The 25,603-nt window shown below is 46.2% G+C and overlaps 1 protein-coding gene and 3 non-coding genes across 4 annotated transcripts in view; all 4 read right to left on the bottom strand.

Annotated features, from left to right (window-relative positions):
* Positions 1-6,547: 6,547 nt before the first annotated feature.
* The window catches only part of EIF3A (eukaryotic translation initiation factor 3 subunit A), a 32,920-nt gene continuing 13,864 nt past the window's right edge, over positions 6,548-25,603 (bottom strand). The window contains 16 exon segments of the mRNA XM_056530315.1: positions 6,548-6,853; positions 9,029-9,213; positions 9,507-9,628; positions 9,711-9,849; positions 10,500-11,614; positions 11,742-11,827; positions 11,913-12,097; positions 13,937-14,090; positions 15,413-15,535; positions 15,788-15,901; positions 15,993-16,097; positions 17,000-17,347; positions 18,869-19,054; positions 20,373-20,489; positions 23,331-23,429; positions 23,555-23,659. Coding sequence (XP_056386290.1) covers positions 9,029-9,213; positions 9,507-9,628; positions 9,711-9,849; positions 10,500-11,614; positions 11,742-11,827; positions 11,913-12,097; positions 13,937-14,090; positions 15,413-15,535; positions 15,788-15,901; positions 15,993-16,097; positions 17,000-17,347; positions 18,869-19,054; positions 20,373-20,489; positions 23,331-23,429; positions 23,555-23,659 — 3,183 coding nt within the window. The 3' untranslated portion in view covers positions 6,548-6,853.
* LOC130283699 (small nucleolar RNA SNORA19) lies at positions 13,673-13,805 on the bottom strand. The gene has a single exon (XR_008846811.1). It is a non-coding gene; the product is annotated as a small nucleolar RNA SNORA19 (small nucleolar RNA).
* LOC130283700 (small nucleolar RNA SNORA54) lies at positions 15,634-15,759 on the bottom strand. The gene has a single exon (XR_008846812.1). It is a non-coding gene; the product is annotated as a small nucleolar RNA SNORA54 (small nucleolar RNA).
* Positions 18,709-18,841, bottom strand: LOC130283698 (small nucleolar RNA SNORA19). Its single transcript, XR_008846810.1, has one exon. It is a non-coding gene; the product is annotated as a small nucleolar RNA SNORA19 (small nucleolar RNA).

Genomic DNA, 25,603 nt, shown 5'->3' with positions numbered 1-25,603 from the left:
AGTACTATCACTATTATCAGTGTAATAATCACCAGTTCTATCACTATTATCAGTGTAATAATCACCAGTACTATCACTATTATCAGTGTAATAATCACCAGTACTATCACTATTATCAGTGTAATAATCACCAGTACTATCACTATTATCAGTGTAATAATCACCAGTACTATCACTATTATCAGTGTAATAATCACCAGTACCATCACTATTATCAGTGTAATACTCACCAGTACTATCACTATTATCAGTGTAATAATCACCAGTACTATCACTATTATCAGTGTAATAATCACCAGTTCTATCACTATTATCAGTGTAATAATCACCAGTACTATCACTATTATCAGTGTAATAATCACCAGTACTATCACTATTATCAGTGTAATAATCACCAGTACTATCACTATTATCAATGTAATAATCACCAGTACTATCACTATTATCAATGTAATAATCACCAGTACAATCACTATTATCAGTGTAATAATCACCAGTACTATCACTATTATCAGTGTAATAATCACCAGTACCATCACTTTTATCAGTGTAATAATCACCAGTACTATCACTATTATCAGTGTAATAATCACCAGTACTATCAATATTATCAGTGTAATAATCACCAGTTCTATCACTATTATCAGTGTAATAATCACCAGTACTATCACTATTATCAGTGTAATAATCACCAGTACTATCACTATTATCAGTGTAATAATCACCAGTACCATCACTATTATCAGTGTAATAATCACCAGTACCATCACTATTATCAGTGTAATAATCACCAGTACTATCACTATTATCAGTGTAATAATCACCAGTACTATCACTATTATCAGTGTAATAATCACCAGTTCTATCACTATTATCAGTGTAATAATCACCAGTACTATCCCTATTATCAGTGTAATAATCACCAGTACTATCACTATTATCAGTGTAATAGTCACCAATACTATCACTATTATCAGTGTAATAATCACCAGTACTATCAATATTATCAGTGTAATAATCACCAGTACTATCACTATTATCAATGTAATAATCACCAGTACCATCACTATTATCAGTGTAATAATCACCAATACTATCACTATTATCAGTGTAATAATCACCAGTACTATCAATATTATCAGTGTAATAATCACCAGTACTATCACTATTATCAGTGTAATAATCACCAGTTCTATCACTATTATCAGTGTAATCATCACCAGTACTATCACTATTATCAGTGTAATAATCACCAGTACCATCACTATTATCAGTGTAATAATCACCAATACTATCACTATTATCAGTGTAATAATCACCAGTACTATCAATATTATCAGTGTAATAATCACCAGTACTATCACTATTATCAGTGTAATAATCACCAACACTATCACTATTATCAGTGTAATAATCACCAGTACCATCACTATTATCAGTGTAATAATCACCAGTACTATCACTATTATCAGTGTAATAATCACCAGTACTATCACTATTATCAATGTAATAATCACCAGTACTATCACTATAATCAGTGTAATAGTCACCAATACTATCACTATTATCAGTATAATAATCACCAGTACTATCACTATTATCAATGTAATAATCACCAGTACCATCACTATTATCAGTATAATAATCACCAGTACCATCACTATTATCAGTGTAATAATCACCAGTACTATCACTATTATCAATGTAATAATCACCAGTACTATCACTATTATCAGTGTAATAGTCACCAGTACCATCACTATTATCAGTGTAATAATCACCAGTACTATCACTATTATCAATGTAATAATCACCAGTACAATCACTATTATCAGTGTAATAATCACCAGTACAATCACTATTATCAGTGTAATAATCACCAGTACTATCACTATTATCAGTGTAATAATCACCAGTTCTATCACAATTATCAGTGTAATAATCACGAGTACTATCACTATTATCAGTGTAATAATCACTAGTATTTTCATTATTCAGTGTAACAATCACCAGTAGTAATGAGATGATTCTTCTGACCCCGCCCTCTAATAGATGACTTTGCTAACTCCGCCCTGTAATAAGATGACTGCTGACCCCTCCCTCTAATAATGAGATGACTCTGCTGACCCCGCCCTCCAATAATAATGAGATGACACTTCTGATCCCGCCCACTAATGGGATTACTCTGCTAACCCCACCATCTAATGATAGGATGACTACTGACCCCGCCCTCTAATGATGAGATGACCTTGATGCTTGTGGCTTTGTCTACACAGGAAAGCAGAAAACTTCTTATCCTTCTGTGCTGACTGGATGATTTCTTCATGGAGATAGACCAGATCACGCCGTGCACCAAATTTCTGAAGACAACATGAACAGAACTAAGTGAATCTACATAGATGTGGCTCAAATCTGATTGGTTTCACTTTCAAAGAGCCCCGATCGCCTGGAAAAAGTCATGTGACACTGATGTCTCCTGAGCCAAGTTGGGCACAGCTCAGCACTACAGGCTTTTGAGGCCCAACCTGTAACACTGCACTGATCTAATCGCCACATAACACAGATGAAGTGTATCCCATGGTCTGCATTCCGTGCTGGTCCTCTATTTGCGCAAAGGATTCACCAAGATGGTCAGTCTTTGCGTTCATTACGTGTCTACTTCGCTCTTCTCCTTGGCTGACTATCCCCGTTCTAGCGTGTTGGCCGTCCTATATTCTCTCTTTGGCTTTTCTTGCTCTTTGTTTCAAAAGGGGTACTCCAAATGCTTGGGTACGGCTCGTGACATCACAGCCCTGCCATCCGCTCCAAGCACTCGGAACAAATTGCTCCCAACGTTGGGGAAGTGTTTTGTCCATACAGGGACCGAACATGGCTGGGGGATGGGAAAACCAGGCACTCCTGGATCCCAACCAGACCCCATCTCATACATTTGTCAGACAGTGACTCCGGTCAGCTAATGTTTTTGACCCATATCAGATTTTCTGTCCGGACTGAAAACCGCAGAATACCATGGTTTTCAGTCCAGCCAGAAAACTGGATATGGGGCAAAAATGAGCCGACCAGAGTAACTATCCGACTCCAGTCGGCTCATTCAAATAAATGAGATGGGGTCCGGCTGGGATATGGGAGCGCCCCCAGTTTTCGCAGGCATGAGCAGTCAAGCAGCAGAATCATCGATCAGTGTTTTTTTTATGAGAAACCATTGATCAATGTAAAAGATCAGTGTGTGCAGTGTAGGTCCCTATGGGAGCTAGAACACTGCAAAAAAAATAAAATAAAAAGTGAATAGAGATCATTTAACCCCTTCCCTAATAAAAGTTTGAATCACCCCCCTTTTCCAATAAAAAAATAAAATAAAAAAACTGTAAATAAAAACATGTGGTATTGCCAGGTGCGAAAATGTCAGAATTTAATTAAACCGCATGACAATGGCGTACGCGCAAAAAAATTTCCAAAGTCCAAAATAGCGTATTTGGTCACATTTTATATAATGAAAAAAATGAATACAAAAAGTCTGATAAAAACTTCAGATCACGGTGCAAAAAATGAGCCCTCATACCGACCCATACGCAGAAAAATTTTAGTTATAGGTGTCCGAGGATGACAATTTTAAATGTATAAATTTTCCTGCATGTAGTTATGATTTTTTCCAGAAGTGCGACAAAATCACCTATATAAGTAGGGGATCATTTTAATCATATGGATCTACAGAATAAAGCGAAGGTGTAATTTTTACCGAAAAATGTACTACGTAGAAACGGAAGCCCCCAAAAGTTACAAAATGGAATTTTTTCTTCAATTTTGTCGCACAATGAATTTTTTTTCCGTTTCGCCGTACATTTTTGTGTAAAATGACTGATGTCTTAAAAAAAGTAGAATTGGTGGCGCAATAAATAAGCCATCATATGGATTTTTTGGTGCAAAATTTGAAAGTTATGGTTTAACCACTTAAGGATCGAGGGTTTTTCAGTTTTTGCACTTTCGTTTTTTCCTCCTTACCTTTTAAAAATCATAACGCTTTCAATTTTCCACCTAAAAATCCATATGACGGCTTATTTTTTGCGTCACCAATTCTACTTTGCAGGGACATCGGTCATTTTACCCAAAAATCCACAGCGAAACAGAAAAAAAAATTATTGTGCGGCAAAATCGAAGAAAAAACGCCATTTTGTAACTTTTGGGGGCTTCTGTTTCTACGCAGTGCATATTTCGGTAAAAATGACACCTTATTACTCTGTAGGTCCATACGGTTAAAATGATCCCCTACTTATATAGGTTTAATTTTGTCGCACTTCTGGAAAAAATCATAACTACATGCAGGAAAATTTATACGTTTAAAAATGTCATCTGACCTCTTCTATAACTTTTTATTTTTCCATATACAGGGCGGCATGAGGGCTCATTTTTGGAACCGTGATCTTAAGTTTTTATCGGTACCAATTTTGTTTTCATCGGACTTTTTGATAATTTTTTATTCATTTTTTGATGGTATAAAGTGACCAAAAATGCACTATTTTGGACTTTGGGATTTTTTTTTTTTTAACGTGTACGCCATTGACCGTGCGGTTTAATTAAAGATATATTTTTATAGTTCGGACATTGCTGCACGCGGCGATACCACATGTTTAATTTTATTTACACTTATTTTTTTTAATGGGAAAAGAGGGGTGATTCGAACTTTTATTAGTGAAGGGGTTAAAGGACCTTTATTCACACTTTTTTTAAACTTTTTTTTTAGCAGTGTTATAGCTCCCATAGGGACCTATAACACTGCACACACTGATCTCTTATACTGATCATTGTTATCCCATAGGGACCTATAACACTGCACACACTGATCTCTTATACTGATCATTGTTATCCCATAGGGACCTATAACACTGCACACACTGATCTCTTATACTGATCATTGCTATCCCATAGGGACCTATAACACTGCACACACTGATCTCATATACTGATCATTGTTATCCCATAGGGACCTATAACACTGGACACACTGATCTCATACTGATCATTGTTATCCCATAGGGACCTATAACACTGGACACACTGATCTCATACTGATCATTGTTATCCCATAGGGACCTATAACACTGGACACACTGATCTCATACTGATCATTGTTATCCCATAGGGACCTATAACACTGCACACACTGATCTCTTATACTGATCATTGTTATCCCATAGGGACCTATAATACTGCACACACTGATCTCTCATGCTGATCACTGGCATGTATTAACACGCCTGTGATCAGTGTTATCGGCGCTTTACTGATCCTGCCTGGATCTCAGGCACGGAGCAGTCATTTGCCAATCGGACACCGAGGAGGCAGGTAAGGGCCCTCCCGGTGTCCTGTAAGCTGTTCGGGACGCTGCAATTTCACCGCGGCAGTCCCGAACCGCCCGACTGAGCAGCCGGGATAGTTTCACTTTCGCTTCAGATGCGGCAGTCAGCTTAGATCGCCGCGTCTGAAGGGTTAATACAGGGCATCACCACGATCAGTGATGTCCTGTATTAGCCGCGGGTCCCGGCCGTTGATTGCCGTCGGGACCGACCCGATATGACAGGAGTCACAGCGTGACCACGTGGCATATCACGGGAGCCGGCGCAGGACGTAAATATACGTCCTTCGTCGTTAAGGATTTAATTCACTCAGGAATTGTATAATTTAGCAAATGAAATGGTTTCTCTTTTTTTATGGTAAATACTAGAGATGAGCGAACTTACAGTAAATTCGATTCGTCACAAACTTCTCGGCTCGGCAGTTGATGACTTTTCCTGCATAAATTAGTTCAGCTTTCCGGTGCTCCGGTGGGCTGGAAAAGGTGGATACAGTCCTAGAAAAGAGTCTCCTAGGACTGTATCCACCTTTTCCAGCCCACGGGAGCACCGGAAAGCTGAACTAATTTATGCAGGAAAAGTCATCAACTGCCGAGCCGAGAAGTTCGTGACGAATCGAATTTACTGTAAGTTCGCTCATCTCTAGTAAATACTGATTAATGGAAACCACAAAGTTATTCAAGCGAAACGCCCCATGTCACATGAGCGACAGATAGGCAACTCCTGCGCGGCTCAGATCCTGCAGACCGAGCACCAGACCTAATGTCACTGGCGCCGCCTGCTGGTGCATTGTGGGAAAATGTACTTTTTTGCATTTGCTACAGAGCTGAGTTTCCTAAACAGTGTGCCTCCAGCTGTTGCAAAACTACAACTCCCAGCATGCCTGGACAGCCCTTGGCTGTCCAGGCATGCTGGGAGTTTTAGTTTTGCAACAGCTGGAGGCACACTGTTTAGGAAACTCAGCTATATAGAGTTAGAGGTAAATTGCTCTACCGAGTCCTTACCTTTAACCCACGATGGGAGTAGTAGTCGACATGCACACCAGAACCTCTTACCACGTAAAAGACAAAAAAAAAACACAAAAACATTGTTGCCGGGTTTTATTTCTTCTGGAATAAGCAGCGCTAAATCCTGTGTTGGCCGAATGACATGAAAAATCGCTCAATCAACGTGATACAAGCCAACGATGGTCTCATGGGAAAGAAGAAAAAAAAAAAAAAAGCTAAAAAAATCTGACTTTAAACTTCCCTCACACCGGAGATCACGCGAGGACTTCACCATCTTGTGGATACATGGAGAAGCAGAGCGCACGACCGCCAGGTGTCATATATTCCAATAAAATGACGATGATCTGGGATGCTGGAAGCCTCGGGACACGGAGTCCCCCTCCCCCCCACCCTACCCTCCCCCGGGTGATTGTTTTTGTCTCTGCTTTTGTGCAATCGCTGAAGGGCCACAATGCACCAAGGTCCCACGTTGTTATAGTAAGTCGTGTGCGGTCGATCCTAAAAGTGCAAAGGAGGAAAACTTATTAGGACAGATAGACAAAGGAGAAACGGGGACGTGGGGGGGGTTTAGTATTATCTACCAGACACCAGGCACCCTACACACACCCAGGAGGCTGCATCTATAGGGTGCACCTGCTGACTCATGTAGAGTCCCTTCCCTGTTCTAGATAAGGGAGGGGGGCACATACTTTTTAAGCTGTTAGGGTAGGTTCACACTATGGTCTGTAAAATTTGGCATAATGCAGAATTTCCGCTGTGTGAATGGGACAGCGGAGTCCCATTAAAAAGGAGAGTTCCAGCCAAAACTAACCTAAGGGTATAAGTAGCTAATCACGGGGGTAGGTATCTGACCTCTGGGACCCCCCATAATCTCAGTCTCCATTCCTTCCTATGGGAGTGCTGAAGAGACCCAAGTACAGCACTCGGGCATCATCCGCGCTACCATAGAAATGAATTGAGCAAATGCAATCTACCAGTAGACAACACACGGTCCTCACTGAGAGCCGGGGTCCTGTCCCGAAGATCGGACCCCCCCTATGAGGATAGGTGAATAATTAGATTTGGCTGGAATTCTACTTTAAAGGGGTACTCTGCCCCTAGTCATCTTATCCCCTATCCAAAGGATAGGGGATAAGATGTCAGATCGCCGGGTTCCCGCTACTGGGGACCCCCGCTGTTGCACCGCGCTATTACAGCACAGAGAGAGAGTTCGCTCTGTGCGTAATGACGGGCAATACAGGGGCCGGAGCATTGTTACATCACGGCTCCGCCCCTTTCAATACAAGTCTATGGGAGAGGGTGTCATGGGAGAGGCGGTCATCACGCCCCCTGCCATAGACTTGCATTAAGGGGACAGGCCGTGATGTCACGAGGGGCGGAGCCATGACGTCACGCTGCTCCGTCCCCTGTATCGCCCGTCATTACGCACAGAGCGAACTCGCTCTGTGCAGTAATGATAGCGCAGTGCCGCAGTGGGGTTCCCAGGGCTCCCCAGCAGCGAGACCGCGGTGATCTGACATCTTATCCCCTATCCTTTGGATAGGGGATAAGATGTCTAGGGGCGGAGTATCCCTTTAAAGGAAATATGCAGCAAAAGACACATACAGGATAGGGGATAAGTGTTTGATCGTGGGTGGTCCGAACGCTGGGACACCCTGCGATCTCCTGCACGGGGCCTACAGTTAAGCTACGGCTCTCGGGTGCAGGAGGCGTGTCAGCCGCAACATGACGTTGCGGCCAACACACCCCCTCCATGTATCTCTATGGGAGAGGTGGGGAGGCAGCCTTTGTGCCTCCCCCATAGAGCTGTATGGGAAGGGGTGTACCGTCGACCTCAATGAGGCTGGCACCCAGTGCGGCAATGCAGGGGCCCCATTCTGGAGATCGTGGGGGTCCCAGCAGTTGGACCCCCGTGATCAGACACTTATCCAGATACGGTCGAACTAGGTGACGGTTCAGCTCATTATAATGAACGGGGTACGGAAGGAAGACAGCTGCAGGCGGTTTTGAAATTCTCCCTGCAGAAAACGCGGCGTGCTTTGCACCATTACAGTCAGGGACAACTCCAGCCACTAAAACTGCAGATAGGGAATAAGTGATCGCGGAGGGGGGGGGTCTAACTTCTGGAACCTCGAATATGGAGATTGACTCTCCCTGATGAATGGACCGGTGGGGCGTCACTCACTCCATAAATAGCGTAAAGCGTGTTCCTGCTGTAGTTTCAGGTCCCCATTTTTGAGATTGTTGGTAGAAGTTTGACCTCTAGGACCTCCGCAATCACTTATCCCCCTATCTTGCGAATAAAGGATCAGTTTTTGGTAGATTGAATACCCCTTAAAGGATAGGGGATAAGATGTATGATCGCAGGGGACCCCTGCGATTTTGGTGCAGCAACCCCCCCCTCTGCCTCCGAGACAGAGTCGTGACGTCACACCACCTCCATTCATGTCTATGGGAATGGACGTTACGCCCCCTCCCATAGACCTGAATGGAGGTGGCGTGGCACAACGTCATGTTCCCGTCTCTGAGGCAGCGCTTGGCACAGAATGCCACTACTGGTTTAGACAATGCCTCCAGCTGTTGTAGAACTACAACTCCCAGCATGCCCAGACAGCTGTTTTACAACAAGCTGGATGCACACTGATTGGAAAACCCTGATAATCCAGGAAGTACCTAGCGGCGTACGGTCGTCCACCCTTCCTCGTCGGTCTCTAACTTGGTACGGCGAGGCATGTCTTTATCTTTGTCGTCTTTCTTTTCTGTGCGCCATGCGCTCTTCTCCTTGTCTACAGCAGGGGGTGCCGCTCGCCGGGGAGTGCCTCGTTCCTCTTTATCTTCACCTCTTCGCCACGGACTTGCTGGAATACAGGAAGGCAGCAGGTCAAAAGGGGTTATCCAGGATTAGCAAAAAAAAGCACCACCCCTGTCCTCAGGGTGTCTGTGGTATAGCAGCTCAGTTCAATTACAGTGAATGGAGCCATGTTTTAATACCACACACAGACTGAGCACAGGTGTGGCGCTGTTTTAAGAAGAAATTAGCGCTGTTTTTTCTATTTCTGGATAACCTTTTAAAATCCAAGAGCCGTAGGAAAAGAGGCTCAAATCCCCCAACTCGGAAGACAGTGACTTAGGAAAACTTGACGCGACTTACGTTCCTCCCGTTCTGTTTTTACAGGAGTCCTCACTTCCTTTTTGTCTGCATCGTCGTCGGGCGACACTTTCCTAGCTGGGAGAGCAGGTTCTCCTCCGCGCCTCCAGGCCGATGTCTCCTCTCTAGAACATACAGCAGAGATTACAAACCAGTTCTTGGTTACAATGGAGAGCTCAACATACTGTCATGTGACACAAGTCTCACCGGACGACAGCCGGCCGCTTCTCCGGTTCAGGATCTGGTTCTCTTGCGCCCCTGGACCATTCGCGATCTTCTGAAGGCTTGGACTCCCGAGGAGGTCCCCAGCTGTCTTCCCGAGCTTTCTCACGCTCACGCCAACCTCCTAGGTGAAGAATATTGATAGAATAATAATTTATCAACAATATTGATTAAAGGCTTTTCATTTTTATCTACATCTACTAGGCTCAAGAGCAGTTGTTATATTGCTACCTTGAGTTCCCATGGTAACTCTGAATTAAAAAATTTGCACTAAGTTTCGGTCCACAATCTTCATTCCTTCTTCACGGTGCTATGCACTTTCCTTTAGATCTACTGCCTGTGTGATCTGCTCTCCCTGATTACTTGGATGTCTGCTCCACAAACTGATGTGCTGTGTGCTTTCCCTCCTATCTACTACATGAGTGATCTGCTCTACATGATTACTTGGATACCTCCTCCACATACTAATCTGCTATCTGCTTTCCTTCCAATCTACTGCCTGTGTGATCTGCTCTTCTGATTACTTGGACGCCGCCTCTACACTCTGATCCACTCTAAGAGGACAGAACCCTTACATAGCCAAAAGCAATGTCCAGTAGCAGCAGCACAGCCAGCAATGTGTAGGGGTCAGTGTCTACAGCAGAAAAATGGTTGGAAATTGTTAATGAATAAAATGTGGAAAATTGCCTAATTTGCCTCAATGTATAATAAAAAAATAAAATAAACTGTGCAAAGATGTCTATAACTTAAACTACATAGGCATGTGTCACTTACCTGGGCGTGTTGACCCAACAGGTTTCCAGGCCGATGGGCCATCATCTTCATCTCCACCTCTTCTGGGACCCCTGTCATCATCTCCCCCTCTCCTGGGAGCTCTATCCTCATCTACCCCTCTCCTGGGACCTCCATCTTCAGCACTTCTCCATGAACTACGTTCTTCATCCAAAGCTCTACGTGGTGTCCGATCATCATCAAAGCCCCTTCGTGGGGCCCGATCATCCTCAAAACCACGGCGAGGGCCATCGTCAATGCCCCTTTTGGGAGTGCGGTCATCATCAAAACCTCTCCGGGGACCACGATCCTCGTCAAAGCCTCTCCGGGGACCTCGATCATCGAAGCCTCTTCGGGGGCCATCATCAAAGCCTCTTCGGGGGCCATCATCAAAGCCTCTTCGGGGGCCATCATCAAAGCCTCTCCGGGGGCCTCGGTCATCATCGAAGCCTCTTTTAGGAGCATCATCAAAGCCTCTTCTAGGAGCATCATCAAAGCCTCTTCTAGGAGCATCATCAAAGCCTCTTCTAGGAGCATCATCAAAGCCTCTTCTAGGAGCATCATCAAAGCCTCTTCTAGGAGCATCATCAAAGCCTCTTCTAGGAGCATCATCAAAGCCTCTTCTAGGAGCATCATCGAAGCCTCTTCTAGGAGCATCATCGAAGCCTCTTTTTGGAGCATCATCGAAGCCTCTTTTTGGAGCATCATCGAAGCCTCTTCTAGGAGCATCATCGAAGCCTCTTTTTGGAGCATCATCAAAGCCTCTTCTAGGCGCATCATCAAAGCCTCTTCTAGGAGCATCATCGAAGCCTCTTTTTGGAGCATCATCGAAGCCTCTTCTAGGAGCATCATCAAAGCCTCTTTTTGGAGCATCATCAAAGCCTCTCTTAGGACCACGATCCTCCTCTGCACCTCTCCATGACACCTTGTCGTCTTCCACATCCCTGCTTGGTGGTCTGTCTTCAGCTGGCCCGCGGCGAGGTGGACGATCCTCCTCAAAATGACCTTTAACCTCATCCGCACCTCCTTCCAAATCCTTCTTAAAGTCATCTTTGGGAGACTTGCTTTCAACCTCAGGTTTTGCTGGTTTTTCAGGGTCCTGTCCTCTGCGCCATTCCCTACAAGAAAGTCAAAACCACAACTGAATATCTGAATATACTGCACTCACTAATAGAAGTGCCATTTACATAGTGGAAAAATTACACTGAACAAAAACTGAAGACTCCCAATAAGCGGGAGACCTACTTTTCCGGTGGTTTACTGCGATCATCTTCTCCTCCACGCCTCCAGCTGCTCTCTGGCGGCTCTTTATCGGCCCAGCGAGAGGAATCCTAAGACATAGAACAATACATTATGTAAGGCTTCTCATAACCAGCACCGAAAATAATAATCTTAGGGAAGGTGAGGAATGTGCACCTTTCTAAAAGAATCGTCACCGCCTCCTCGCCGCTCCTCATCTCGCCGCCGCTCTCGCTCTTCTATCTCCAGTTCTCTTTGGCGTTTCTTGCGCTCCTGCTCTTCAAGCTTCCTAACGCGTTCCTGGTATTCTCGCTCCTCAGCTTCTCGCTTCTCATTCTCAATCCGCTCTCGCTCTTCTCGCTCTGGAGAAAAATAAAAGAAAAAACAGGTCAGAAGCAGCTATGAATTCTCGTACCAAAAATTGTCCCAGTTCTGTTAAGTTCAAAATGATCAGAATAACTTCTGTCTGTAACAAAAGTGCCCCGACCACCCCCCCGTAGAAGTCTGAGGTCTGATAGGTTCCAGGTTCTTTATATGTAGCCTTTGTAGTTCAGTATGGAACAGAGAAGGCAGGAGATGCGCGGATGTGTAGGAGTAGTATAGTATGTACAGTGGGGCAAAAAAAAGTAGTCAACCTCTAATTGTGCAATTATTAGAAAATGGAAGATATACAAGACCACTGATAATCTCCCTCCATCTGGGGCTCCACGCAAGATCTCACCCCGTGGTGACAAAATTATCACAAGAACTGTGAGCAAAAATCCAAGAACCACACGGGGGGACCTAGTGAATGACCTGCAGAGAGCTGGGACCAAAGTAACAAAGGCTACCATCAGTAACACACTATACAACCAGGGACTCAACTCATGCAGTTCCAGACATGTTCCCCTGCTTAAGCCAGTACATGTCCAGGCCTGTCTGAAGTTTGCTACAGAGCATTTGGATGATCCAGAAGAGGATTGGGAGAATGTCATATTGTCAGATGAAACCAAACTTTTTGGTAAAAACTCAACTCGTCATGTTAGGAGGAGAAAGAATGCTGAGTTGCATCTAAAGAACACCATACCTACTGCGAAGCATGGGGGGGTGGAAACATCATGCTTTGGGGCTGTTTTTCTGACAAGGAATCAGGACGACTGATCCATGTAAAGGAAAGAGTGAATGGGGCCATGTATCATGATATTATGAAGGAGAACCTCTTTCCATCAGTAAGGGCATTGAAGGTGAAATGTGGCTGGGTCTTTCAGCATGACAATGATACCAAACACACCGCCCGGGCAATGAAGGAGTGGCTTCATAAGAAGCATTTCAAGGTCCTGGAGTGGCCTAGCCAGTCTCCAGATCTCAACCCCATAGAAAACCTTTGGAGGGGGTTGAAAGTCTGTGTTGCCCAGCGACAGCCCCAAAACATCACTGCTCTAGAGGAGATCTGCATGGAGGAATGGGACAAAATACCAGCAACAGTGTGTGAGAACCTTGTGAAGACTTACAGAAAACGTTTGAACTCTGTCATTATCAAAGGGGATATAACAAACTAATGAGATGAACTTTTGTTATTGACCAAATACTTATTTTCTACCATAATTTTCTTTAAAATCAGACAATGTGATTTTATGGATTTTTTTTCTCATTCTGTCTCTCATAGTTGAGGTTATAACCTATGATGATAATTACAGCCTCATCATTATAAGGGGGAGAACTTGTACAATTGGTGGCTGACTAAATACTTTTTTCCCCCACTAACAGAGAAGGAAGGAGATGTGCGGGGGTGGGTGGGTGGTGGTGTGTGTGGGTGGGGGGGGGGGGGGGGGAGAATAGTACACCATATTGTGACTAAGACAACTGCTTTATTTCCTTTCCGGAGTATGAAGGAACTTTTTTTCCCCCCCCCCCCCATTTGTACCATTTCAGAAAATATATGCAGCTTCCATTTTGGCCCATGTATGAAGGAGACTGACAGCGGCGACTACAGGACGAGCCACGCTGCTAATAGGCCTTCAGATTCATCTCGCACATCAGAAATAACTTCACTTAACACGGAGAAGAAAGCAAAGTCAATGAAATGTGCGGCAGGAGAACAACGCAGAACAGTGCAAATGAGTGTAATTTATGCCTGCAATGCCATATATAGCAGTATTTCCCAAACGGTGTGCCTCCAGCAGCTGCAAAACTACAACTCCCAGCATGCCCGGGTGACGCACCTTTCTTCTGCGCTTCTTCCTGTATCCTCTGCTCCTCTTCCTCCTTATGTCTGTAGTAAGCAATGCGCCTTTCCTCCTTGCGCTGCCTCTTACGTTCTTCCACGCGAGCCTTCCTCTCCTCTTCTAGTCTCTCCTGGAACTGCTTCAATTTTTCCTGGAGTGTTTAAAAAAATAAAAAAATAAATTACATCACTGAAAAACACTGAGCTAGGCGGCTGTAATTGGGAGACATATGGATTCCTCTGTATAGTTCTGGCCATCTACATCAGTGTTTCCCAACCAGCGTGCCTCCAGCTGTTGCAAAACTACAAAGCCCAGCATGCCCTTGCAAAACTACAACTCCCAGCATGCGGGGAGTTGTAGTTTTGCAACAGATGGAGGCACACTGGTTGGGAAACACTGCTGTATGTTCCTTGTTTGGTTGTGCTTAAACATAAGACCAGTGTTTTCCAAATAAGGGTGCCCCTTGCTGTTGCAAAACTACAACTCCCAGCATGCCCAGACAGCCAAAAGCTCTGTGGGCATGCTGGGAGTTGTAGTTCTGCAGCAGCTAGTGGCACCCTGGTCGGGGAAACACTGATCTAATGTTTGTTTGCAATCAGTGTTTCCCAACCATGGTGTCAAAGGCTGTCCAGGCATGCTGGGAGTTGTAGCTTTGCAACAGCTGGAGGCACCCTGGTTGAGAAGCACTGCTCTTGGGTCTTTGTTTGGTTGGGCTTAAACATTAGACCAGTGTTCAAAAAAAAGGAAGCAAAACTACAACTGACAGCATGCCGAGAAAGCCTTTGGCAGGTGTTTCTCAAACAGGGTGCCTTCAGCTGTTGCAAAACTACAACTCTCAGCATGCATGGACAGCAGCCTTTGACACTGGTTGGGAAACCCTGATTGCGATCAAACATTAGATCAGTGTGTCCTCAACCAGGGTGCCTCTAGCTGCTGCAAAACTACAACCGCCAGCATGCCCAGGGAGCATTTGGCTGTCTGGGCATGCTGGGAGTTCTAGTTTTGCAACAGCTGAAGGCACACTGGTTGGGCAACAATGCTCTAGAGCAGTGGTCTTCAACCTGCGGACCTCCAGTTGTTGCAAAACTACAACTTTCAGCATGTCCGGACAGCCAACGGATGTCCGGGCATGCTGGGAGTTGTAGTTGTGCAACATCCGGAGGTCCGCAGGTTGAAGACCACTGCTCTAGGGTACTTGTTTGGTTGTGCTCAAACAGAACAGTGTTACCCAAAAAAAGGGTCCCAAAAACACGAATGTAGATGGCCGCAACTATACAGAGGAATCCATACATCCCCAACGACTTCCTATATATGTCCCAAAAGAAAAGAACGTGGCCCGACCATAAAACGTCGGGCCGAAGTCTTCTCATTGGTTATAATTTAGCATCGGAATGGAACCCAGTGGCAAAAGGGTGACCACAGGTTACGAACGGTGCGACGCGGATGGAAACAACGCGGGAGACCAAAACTGACCTCGTAGACAGAGCGGCGGGCGGATTTCAGCTTGGAGACGAAGGAGTCTCGATCTTCCAGCATCCTGGACATCCTGTTCTTATGCTCCACGGCTTTCTCCCGCTCCAAGAGCAGCGTGCTGATCTGTAGGGGACACAAAAAGGAACATATTGTGACCGCCCAAAGCTGAACCCCAAAACCCCATAAACACAAGGCCTAAATTTACTGAACAGATCAGGAAAATCTGTACCCAAGGACCCCAAATGACCAACAAGAGCCGATCCAGCAGGTGGTCACCGGGAGTTTCTGTAGCACCGGAATGGAACCAAGTCATCAATAGAAGTGGTGACCGATTACGAACGGTGCACAAGTCAGGTACCCGGGTGATTCCCATACCCGCTCAGCCTCCTGCTGCTCCCACAGCTCCATGTCCATGATCGTCTGCTCCTCATAGGCTTTCTTTATCAGGGGGATCTCCTCCAGGCGTTTGGCTCTCTCGAAATGGTCAATCTGAAAAGAGGAAGAGACGACGTCAACAACCGAACTACCCAGGACAAGCGAAGTATAGAGCGGGGCAGACGCCTCCCGCAAGGACACAAACCTTCTTCTCCTGATTCTTCAGACGCTCCTGAAGCTCCTTCTTCTCCTTCTCCAGCTGCTCCACCTGTTTGGCCATGATGAAGTCTGGATCCAGCTCCTCCAGGTTCTGCGGGAGGTTCAGAGACAGTGATCAGACGCCATATTTACAATTAGAGCTGCACGATTTGGGGAAATTTGTGATTATAAAAAGGTAATTACTGCGATAAATAAATGATGAAGTCACGTCCACCCCCCCACGTCACGTCCACCCCCCCACGTCACGTCCACCCCCCCACGTCACGTCCACCCCCCCACGTCACGTCCACCCCCCCACGTCACGTCCACCCCCCCACGTCACGTCCACCCCCCCACGTCACGTCCACCCCCCCACGTCACGTCCATCCCCCACAACCCCCAAATCATGTCCACTACACCATGTCATCCATACCCCCCCCCCCCCCACGTCAAATCTCCCCCAATAATGTTGTGCCTGGGCGCAGGGGAAAGAAAACCTGATACTCACCAAGCCCCGGTCCCTGTAGGTCTGCCGCAGATCCTGTTCTCCTCCGTGCAGTCCGGTGTCTTATGGGACTTACAGGACTTTCTGCTCAGCCAATCACTGGCCTGACACATGACATCGTTGCAGCCACTGATTGGCTGAGCAGGAAAGGTCCTGGAGCCCGTGCTGGTTGTCGGGAGCAAAGAGAAGACCCTGGGACCACACAAAGGAGAAAGGGATCTGCGGCAGATCTACGGGGACCGGGGTTGGTGAAATCAGGTCTTATTTATGTTTTCCCCTGCCCCCCTATTATTACTTAGGACACTCTTTCCCAACCAGGGTGCCTACAGTTGTTGCAAAACTGCAACTCCCAGCATGCCCAGACAGCCGAAGGCTGTCTGGGCATGCTGGGAGTTATAGTTTTGCAACAGCTGGAGGCACCCTGGTTGGGAAACCATGACTTAGCTTTGAATTTCGGTGGCCATTGCGATATATTGTGCAACCAATAAGGCTCCTGATAAGTTCCTCACCTCAATGTCAATGTCCTTGAAGGCTTTGGCCCCCAGCTCTGTCTTCCTGATCTGCTCCAGTCTCTCTCGCACGGTCTTCTTCTTGATCTGCTCGTGTTCTTGCAGGATGCGTTCCTTCTCTCGCTCCTTGGCCTCCAGACGCAGACGTTCCTCTTCCGCCTTCCGTACTTTCTGGAGTTCTGCTTCGCGCTGCTCAAGCTCTTCCTTCTCTCTCTGGATATTTAGGTTTTCCAGCCGCTCCTTCCGCTCTTCGATGGTCTGACGTCGGGCCAGGATGCGCTGGTGTTCTTTCCTGGAGTTCTTCAGGAAGGCAGTGATGGCGAGCTGCTGCTGCTCTTCCTTCTCTTGCTGAAATGAAAGCCATGTCTAGTCAGATGAGCAGCAAGGAAGAAGCTTAGGGACTGGTGCACTGGATGACCCAGCAGAGGGGTCACTATATACCAGGTGCCCGGGTGGGGAGGCTGAATTCATACATGCAGAATAAGGACACCTGTCATCTGTATTAAGTATTCAACTCCTGGCCCGACTTATTGACTCGTACTGAAAGAGTCAGTGATTAGGGCGGCAACTTATGATCCCTTGTAAAATCGATTGGTTGGCCGATTATTGGTTTGATTAATTTGATTTAAATAAAAAGGATTGGGGAGAAGGGAAGGGTTGTGATAAAAAGTTAAGAGGGTGAGACCATGGGGACAGCGCCTGAAGGGTTAAGCGAGGGTAAGACCATGGGGACAGTGCCTGAAGGGTTAAAGGGGTATTCCAGGCAAAATCTTTTTTTTATACATCAACTGGCTCTGGAAAGTTAAACAGATTTGTAAATTACTTCTATTAAAAAAATCTTAATCCTTCCAATAGTTATTAGCTTCTGAAGTTGAGTTGTTGTTTTCTGTCTAACTGCTCTCTGATGACTCACGTCCCGGTAGCTGTGCAGTTCCTATGGGGATATTCTCCCATCATGCACAGCTCCCAGGACGTGACATCATCATTGAGCAGTTAGACAGAAAACTTCAGAAGCTAATAACTATTGGAAGGATAATAGAAGTAATTTACAACTCTGTTAAACTTTCCGGAACCAGTTGATATATAAAAAAAAGTTTTTGCCTGGAATACCCCTTTAACAGAGGTTAAGAACATGGGGACAGCACCTGAAGGGTTAAGCGAGGGTAAGACCATGGGGACAGCGCCTGAAGGGTTAAGGGAGGGTAAGACCATGGCAACAGCACCTAAAGGGTTAAGAGGGGAAGACCATGGGGCAGCACCTAAATGGTTAACAGAGGGTAAGACCATGGGAACAGCACCTGAAGGGTTAACAAAGGGTAAGACCATGGGGACAGCACCTGAAGGGTTAACAGAGGGTAAGACCATGGGGACAGCACTTGAAGGGTTAACATAGGGTAAGACCATGGGGACAGCACTTGAAGGGTTAACAAAGGGTAAGACCATTGGGACAGCACTTGAAGGGTTAGAGGAGACAGTGGGACATTTAGGGGGAGACAGTGGGACATTTAGGGGCAGACAGAGGGGCTAAAGCAGAAGGTAATAAAAATAAATGTAGGAATACTGTTACTAGGCCACGCCCTCAACAGCCCAGGCAACGCCCCAACAACCCAGGCCACGCCCCCAACAATGGATGAATCGATAATGTAAACAGTCGACAACTTCCATTCCCGATGTTTATTGCTAATAAGGATGAATGTTTTTCCAGCGGTCGGTGTATGAAGGAGACTGACAGCGGTGACTACAGGACGAGCCACGCTGCTAATAGGCCTTCAGATTCATCTCGCACATCAGAAATAACTTCACTTAACACAGAGAAGAAAGCAAAGTCAATGAAATGTGCGGCAGGAGAACAACAAGGCAAAGACTAACCAGGATATGAGCCGGTTTAATGGTGGCCACGGCCTTGGACAGGACAGTAGACATGGCGGTCAGCTGGTTCCGGATGTGCTCCGAGGGCATGTTCTGCAGGAAGGGACCTAATGGAGCGTCCTCCCGCGTAGAGTAATTCAGATCAGAGCCGAAGCTGAGGGTTCTGGAGGAATGATCTATACGGACCTGCGGAGAACAAGGACAAGAGGTCAGAGGTCAACACAGTACGTGCATAAAGGAGGCGACTGGCAGCGGTAATTACATTGCTAACTAAAGGGGTACTCAAAGGACATAAAGATTACCCCCTATCCACAGGATAGAGCAGTGTTTCCCAACCAGGGTGCCTCCAGCTGTTGCCAAACTACAACTCCCAGCATGCCCGGACAGCCTTTGGCTGTCCGGGCATGCTGGGAGTTGTAGTTTGGCAACAGCTGGAGGCACCCTGGTTGGGAAACACTGCCTTATACGTTTCTGATCTACCCAGGACTTGTCTACTCACCAGTCCTCTGCGCACTCAGGCCCCCCACCCTTCAGTGACGGCCCACTCAGCCAATCACCAAGATAGGGGATACATTTTATTTCCCCTGAGTACCCCTTTAACCCTTTACTGGCACTCGAAAACAAAAAAATCTTTGAAGAGTACTCAAATATAAAACTTAATATAGTGTCCCTTGTGTAATCAGCAGACACTTTCCCATTCATTTGCTTTTAAAATGAACATAAATATGTTTAAAATGTAATAGAAAAAACAGCCACTAGGTGGCTCTATTTTGGTCCCTGCCGCAATTAATACAGCGAGTTTGGTCTTCTCCCGACCTGGCAGGAGACCAAACTCAGGAAGTGTTTCTGGCTGCACTGAGCTTGATTGACAGCTGCACAGAAAGTGAAAGCTCCACAGATTCTCACAGAAAGCTGCACAGAGAGTGAAAGCTCCACAGATTCTCACAGAAAGCTGCATAGAAAGTGAAAGCTCCACAGATTCTAACAGAAAGCTGCACAGAAAGTGAAAGTTCCACAGATTCTCACAGAAAGCTGCAAAGAAAGTGAAAGCTCCACAGATTCTCACAGAAAGCTGCAAAGAAAGTGAAAGCTCCACAGATTCTAACAGAAAGCTGCAAAAAAAGTGAAAGCTCCACAGATTCTCACAGACTGAAAGCAGAAGGAGAGCCTCACTGAAAGCTACAGACTGTAACATGCACAGAGCCTGAGGTCTTCTATTCATCACAGCACTGCAACCATGTGAGGGCGGAAGTGGTCCCCCAGCAGGCTTCAGTGATGTCATGCCTGCTGGGAAACGCCCACTTTCTCCTGCCGGGAAACTGCACTATGTGAACAAGAAGAAAGGTAAGATACACCGCTTTTTAAAGCTCTGAATTTTTTGTTTTTTCAGAAGGGCTGGAGGGGTGTTAGGAGTAGTTAGGGAACAAAGCCTGAGTTAGTTTAGAAAAGTTTATTTGGTGAAAGGTACTTTTTAACAAAATATGCCCTCCTCCAGATCACTCACCTGCAGGTCGCAGTGACGGGCGGCATCCACGATGGCTCTCTCCAGCATAAACGCATCGACAAAAGGCACGAGAGATGTGAGGCGCGAGAACTCAATGCTCTGATAGATCTGAGCCACCTAGGAAAAGAAAAAAAAAGCCGAGTTACTGGGTCAGGTTGTCACCATAACAGTTTCAAAGACGTAAATCAGAACGGCACTCAGCGCTGCCAGCAAACGTCAGCGTCTGTGTATAGTGGGCAGAAGAACACATGTATACCAGGCGTTCGGGCAGAGGCTGAATATGCCCGTTCATCCACTACCCTACCGCCTGTTATGTGGGCGCTCCAATGCCGATAATTCACGCCAGTGGCGAGTGCCGCTCTACTTAACTCCTTTGTATTGTGGATGTACACTGCCCTAAAAAAAATAAAGGTAACGCTAAGATAACATCCTAGATCTGAATGAACTAATCGTACAAAATACTTTCCTCTTTACATAGTTGAATGCGCTGACAACAAAATCACACACAAATTATCAATGGAAATCAAATGTATTAACCCATGGGGGTCTGGATATGGTGTCACCCTCAAAATCACAGTGGAAAACCCCACTACAGGCTGATCCAACTTTATGTAATGTCCTTAATACAAGTCCCAATTGAGGCTCAGTAGTGTGTGTGGCCTCCACATGCCCGTATGACCTCCCCGCCTGGGCATGGTCCTGATGAGGTGGAGGATGGTCTCCTGAGGGATGTCCTACCAGACCTGGACTAAAGCATCCGCCAACTCCTGGACAGTCTGTGGTGGATGGAGCGAGACGTCCCAGATGTGCTCAATCGGATTCAGGGGAATCGGCGGCCAGTCCATAGAATCAATGCCTTCCTCTTGTAGGAACTGCTGACACACTCCAGCCACATGAGGTCTAGCATTGTCTTGTATTAGGAGGAACCCAGGGCCAACCGCACCAGCACAAGGGTCTGAGGATCTCATCTCGGTACCTAATGGCAGTCAGGCTACCTCTGGCAAGCACATGGAGGTGCGGCCCCCCAAAGAAATGCCACCGCACACCATTACTGACCCAACGCCGCCAAACCGGTCATGCTGGAGGATGTTGCAGGCAGCAGAACGTTCTCCACGGCGTCTCCAGACTCTGTCACGTCTGTCACATGTGCTCAGTGTGAACCTGCTTTCATCTGTGAAGAGCACAGGGCGCCAGTGGCGAATTTGCCAGTCTTGGTGTTCTCTGGCAAATGCCAAACGTCCTGCACAGTGTTGGGCTGTAAGCACAACCCCCACCTGTGGACGTCGGGCCCTCATATCCCCCTCATGGAGTCTGTTTCTGACCGTTTGAGTGGACACATGCACATTTGTGGCCTGCTGGAGGCCATTTTGCAGGGCTCTAGCAGTGCTCCTCCTGCTCCTCCTTGCACAAAGGTGGAGGTAGCGGTCCTGCTGCTGGGTTGTTGCCCTCCTACATCCTCCTCCACATCTCCTGATGTACTGTCCTGTCTCCTGGTAGCCCCTCCATGCTCTGGACACTGCACTGACAAACACAGCAAACCTTCTTGCCACAGCTCGCATTGATGTGCCATCCTGCATGAGCTGCTCTACCTGAGCCACTTGTGTGAGTTGTAGACTCAGTCTCATGCTACCACTAGAGTGAAAGCACCGCCAGCATTCAAAAGTGACCAAAACATCAGCCAGAAAACATGGAACTGAGACGTGGTCTGTGGTCACCACCTGCAGGACCACTCCTGTATTGGGGGTGTCTTGCTAATTGCCTATAATTTCCACCTGTTGTCTGTTCCATTTGTACAACAGCATGTGAAATTGATTGTCAGTGTTGCTTCCTGAGTGGACAGTGGGATCTCACAGACTTGGAGTTACATTGTATTTTTTAAGTGTTCCCTTAATTTTTTATGAACAGTGTATTACCGGCCAACACAAGTGCAATTTTGCTGTTCTGTGCAGCTGAGGAACTACTACTCTCATCGGAGACAGAATATGGAAAGCGCAATGGGTAGTGTAGTGCCGACACTTAAAGGGGTACTCCGGTGAAATCATTTATTTTTAATCAACTGGTGCCAGAAAGTTAAACAGATTGGTAAATTACTTCTATTGAATCATAATCCTTCCGGTACTGATCAGCAGCTGTATGTTCCACAGGAAGTCCTTTTCTTTTTGAATTTTCTCTGTCTGACCACAGTGCTCTCTGCTAACACCTCTGTCCGTGTCAGGAACTGTCCAGAGCAGCATAGGTTTGCTATGGGGATTTGCTCCTACTCTGGACAGTTCCTCTTACGGGCATCAGGTGTCAGCAGAGAGCACTGTGGACAAGACAAAAAAAAGAAATTCAACAAGAAAAGAATTTCCTCTGTAGCATACAGCTGCTAATAAGTGCTGGAAGGGTAAAGATTTTTTAATAGAAGTAATTTAGAAATCTGTTTAACTTTCTGGCACCAGTTGACGACAAAAAAAATAAAAATAAATTAAAAAAAAAGTTTTTCCACCGGAGTACCCCTTGAAAAGGCTTTCAGAGCATGCAAGGAGCTGTAGTTTTGCAACAGCTGGAGGCACCCTGGTTGGGAAACACACTGGAATAGGGCAACAATCTGCAGCTGTTTTCCGAACTACAATTCTTAGCATGTTTAACAGGCTGTCAGAGCATGCTGGGAATTGTAGTTTTACAACATCTGAAGGCATGGGCAACCTTCCGCGCCGCAGATGTTTTCGGACTACATCTCCCATGATGCTATTACAGCCAAAATGCTGACAAAGCATCATGGGAGATGTAGTCTGAAACCTCTGCAGTGCCGAAGGTTGCCTGGGCCTGGCCTAAAGTGTCTCCAAAGCAGTGTTTCCCAACCAGGGTGCCTTCAGGTGTTGGGCTGTCCAGGCATGCTGGGAGTTGTAGTTTTGCAACATCTGGAGGCACCCTGATTGGGAAACACTGCTCCCAAAAGGGACATGAAGGGGTTACCTGTTGCAGTAGGCGCAGGATGGTGTTGTTCTGAAGCTGCAGCACGTACTGCTGAAGCTCGGGCTCCTTCTCCGCTTGCTCTTTTACCCAGTCCAAAATCTTAAATGGGGGAGAAAAACAAAAAGTTACACACAGTCGGCACAAAAACAAACAAACCACAGTGAGAACAATGACACCCGGTACGTGAGGGCGCAGCAGATCACACACAGGACACCCGTCCGTACCTTGGTGACTCGGGCAGAAAGCTTCAGAGGGTGGAAATCCACTTCCAGCCAGTTGTAGAGCTCCTTCACCTCCGGGACCACATGCTGGAGAACGTTGAATCGAACCTACAAGAGACCCCGAAATACTATTAGAAATGGAAAAAATGGATAAAAGACTTCTGAATTAAAGGGGAACTCCGGTGACTAGAAATGTTCCGATACGTTTTTTTTTTTTTTTTAAAGACCGATTAAGAGTACCGACTTGCCGATGCCAATTACCAATACAGTGGGCCCTCAACATATGATGGTAATCCGTTCCAAATGGACCATCGTTTGTTGAAACCATCGTATGTTGAGGGATTCGTGCAATGTAAAGTATAGGACAGTGGTCTTCAACTTGCGGACCTCCAGATGTTGCAAAACTACAACACCCAGCATGCCCGGACAGCCGTTGGCTGTCCGGGCATGCTGGGTGTTGTAGTTTTGCAACATCTGGAGGTCCGCAGGTTGAAGATCACTGTTAGAGGAAGTTGTACTCACCTGTCCCCGCCGCTCCGGACCGTCACTGCACGTCACCGCTGCCCGGGATGTTGCCTTCCATCTCTGTCGCTGCTTCCCCGGCATCCTCGCTCTCTGTCGCCGCCATCACGTTGTTACGCACAATGCTCCTATTGGATGACGGGACGGCGTGCGCAGCGACGTGATGACGATGGAGAGCGCCGACAATGCAGGGGATCCCGAAGAGGATGCGCCGGAGCCCCGAGGACAGGTAAGTGATCGTCAGCGGACCACACGGGGCACCGTAAACGGCTATCCGGTGGTAGCTGAAGCAGTCTGCGCTGCCGGATAGCCGTTTATGTGATGGCCCAGACATACAAAAGCATCGTATGTTGATGCTGCCTTCACCATGCGATGGACTCTGAGAGTGATCGTATGTTGAAATGATCGTATGTCGGGGCCATCATAGGTCGAGGGGTCACTGTACTTTTTTCCAATGTCATGTGACAGGGTTTTTTTTCTGTTCTTTAAAGAGTACCTGTCAAACCATATTTTCTAAACTAACTCAGATTATATTCCCCAACTACTCCTAACACCCCCTCCTGCCCTAAAAAAACATTTCCAAGCTTTAAAAATCTGTGTACCATACCTTTCCCCTTGCCGACATTGTGTGAGCTCCCGGGAGGAGAAAGTGGGCGTTCCCCAGCAGGGGCAACGTCACTGAAACCTGCGAGAGCTGTGCTTTCCTTCCACTTCCTGAGTTTGGACTTCTGCAAGTCCAGGTGGAGACCAAACTAACTGTTTGGCAACAGAACAGAGCCACCTAGTGGCTGTTTTTTTCAATCACAGTAAAAACATATAAAGGTTGAGAATTTTAGCAAAGTGTCTTATAATAACATAAGGAACAATATATTAAAAGTTTAGTTTGGTGACGGGTACTCTAATAGGAGAAAGTTTTTTTTTTTTAATAGTTTTTATAAGAGAAAATATTTATTTATTTTATTTAAACTTTTTCAAAAGGGGGTGATTAAAAAATAATTTTTTTTTTTTTTTTATACACAATTTAATAAAAAAAAAAATTTTCTAGCTATATTAGTCCCCATAGGGAACTATTACTGTATTTTTTCCCATATAAGATGCACTTTTTCTTCCCCAAAACTGGTGGGGAAAAGTTGGTGCATCTTATACGGCGAATACACCCCTATTGCGGCGGTCCCTGCGGCCATCAATCTGCGGTAATCACGATTTTGGGCATTATCGGTATCGGCAATTACCTTGCCGATAATGCCCCGACCGCGTCGCACCCCCCACCGTAGTACTGGGCGGTATAGCGGTATGTATTTTTGCCCATACCGCTATACCGGTCGGGCCCCTCCCCCACCCTCCGAGTCAATAAAAAAAATTTTTACTTACCCGTAATGGGGCTGGTCCGGGCCATCCATCGTTCCTGTAGTGTCCGGGGGTGTATCGGGTGAACCGATCCGGGCTGTCCTTCTATCCGGCGGTCATCTTCTCCACTCCGGGCAGGCTCCGGCCTAGTACGCTGCATAGACGCCGCGTGTCAGATGCCGT

This window comes from Hyla sarda, chromosome 7, assembly GCF_029499605.1.
Source record: "Hyla sarda isolate aHylSar1 chromosome 7, aHylSar1.hap1, whole genome shotgun sequence".
NCBI lineage: Eukaryota > Metazoa > Chordata > Amphibia > Anura > Hylidae > Hyla > Hyla sarda.
Note: the sequence above shows the minus strand (reverse complement) of the source record. Positions and strands in the feature narration are given on the sequence as shown.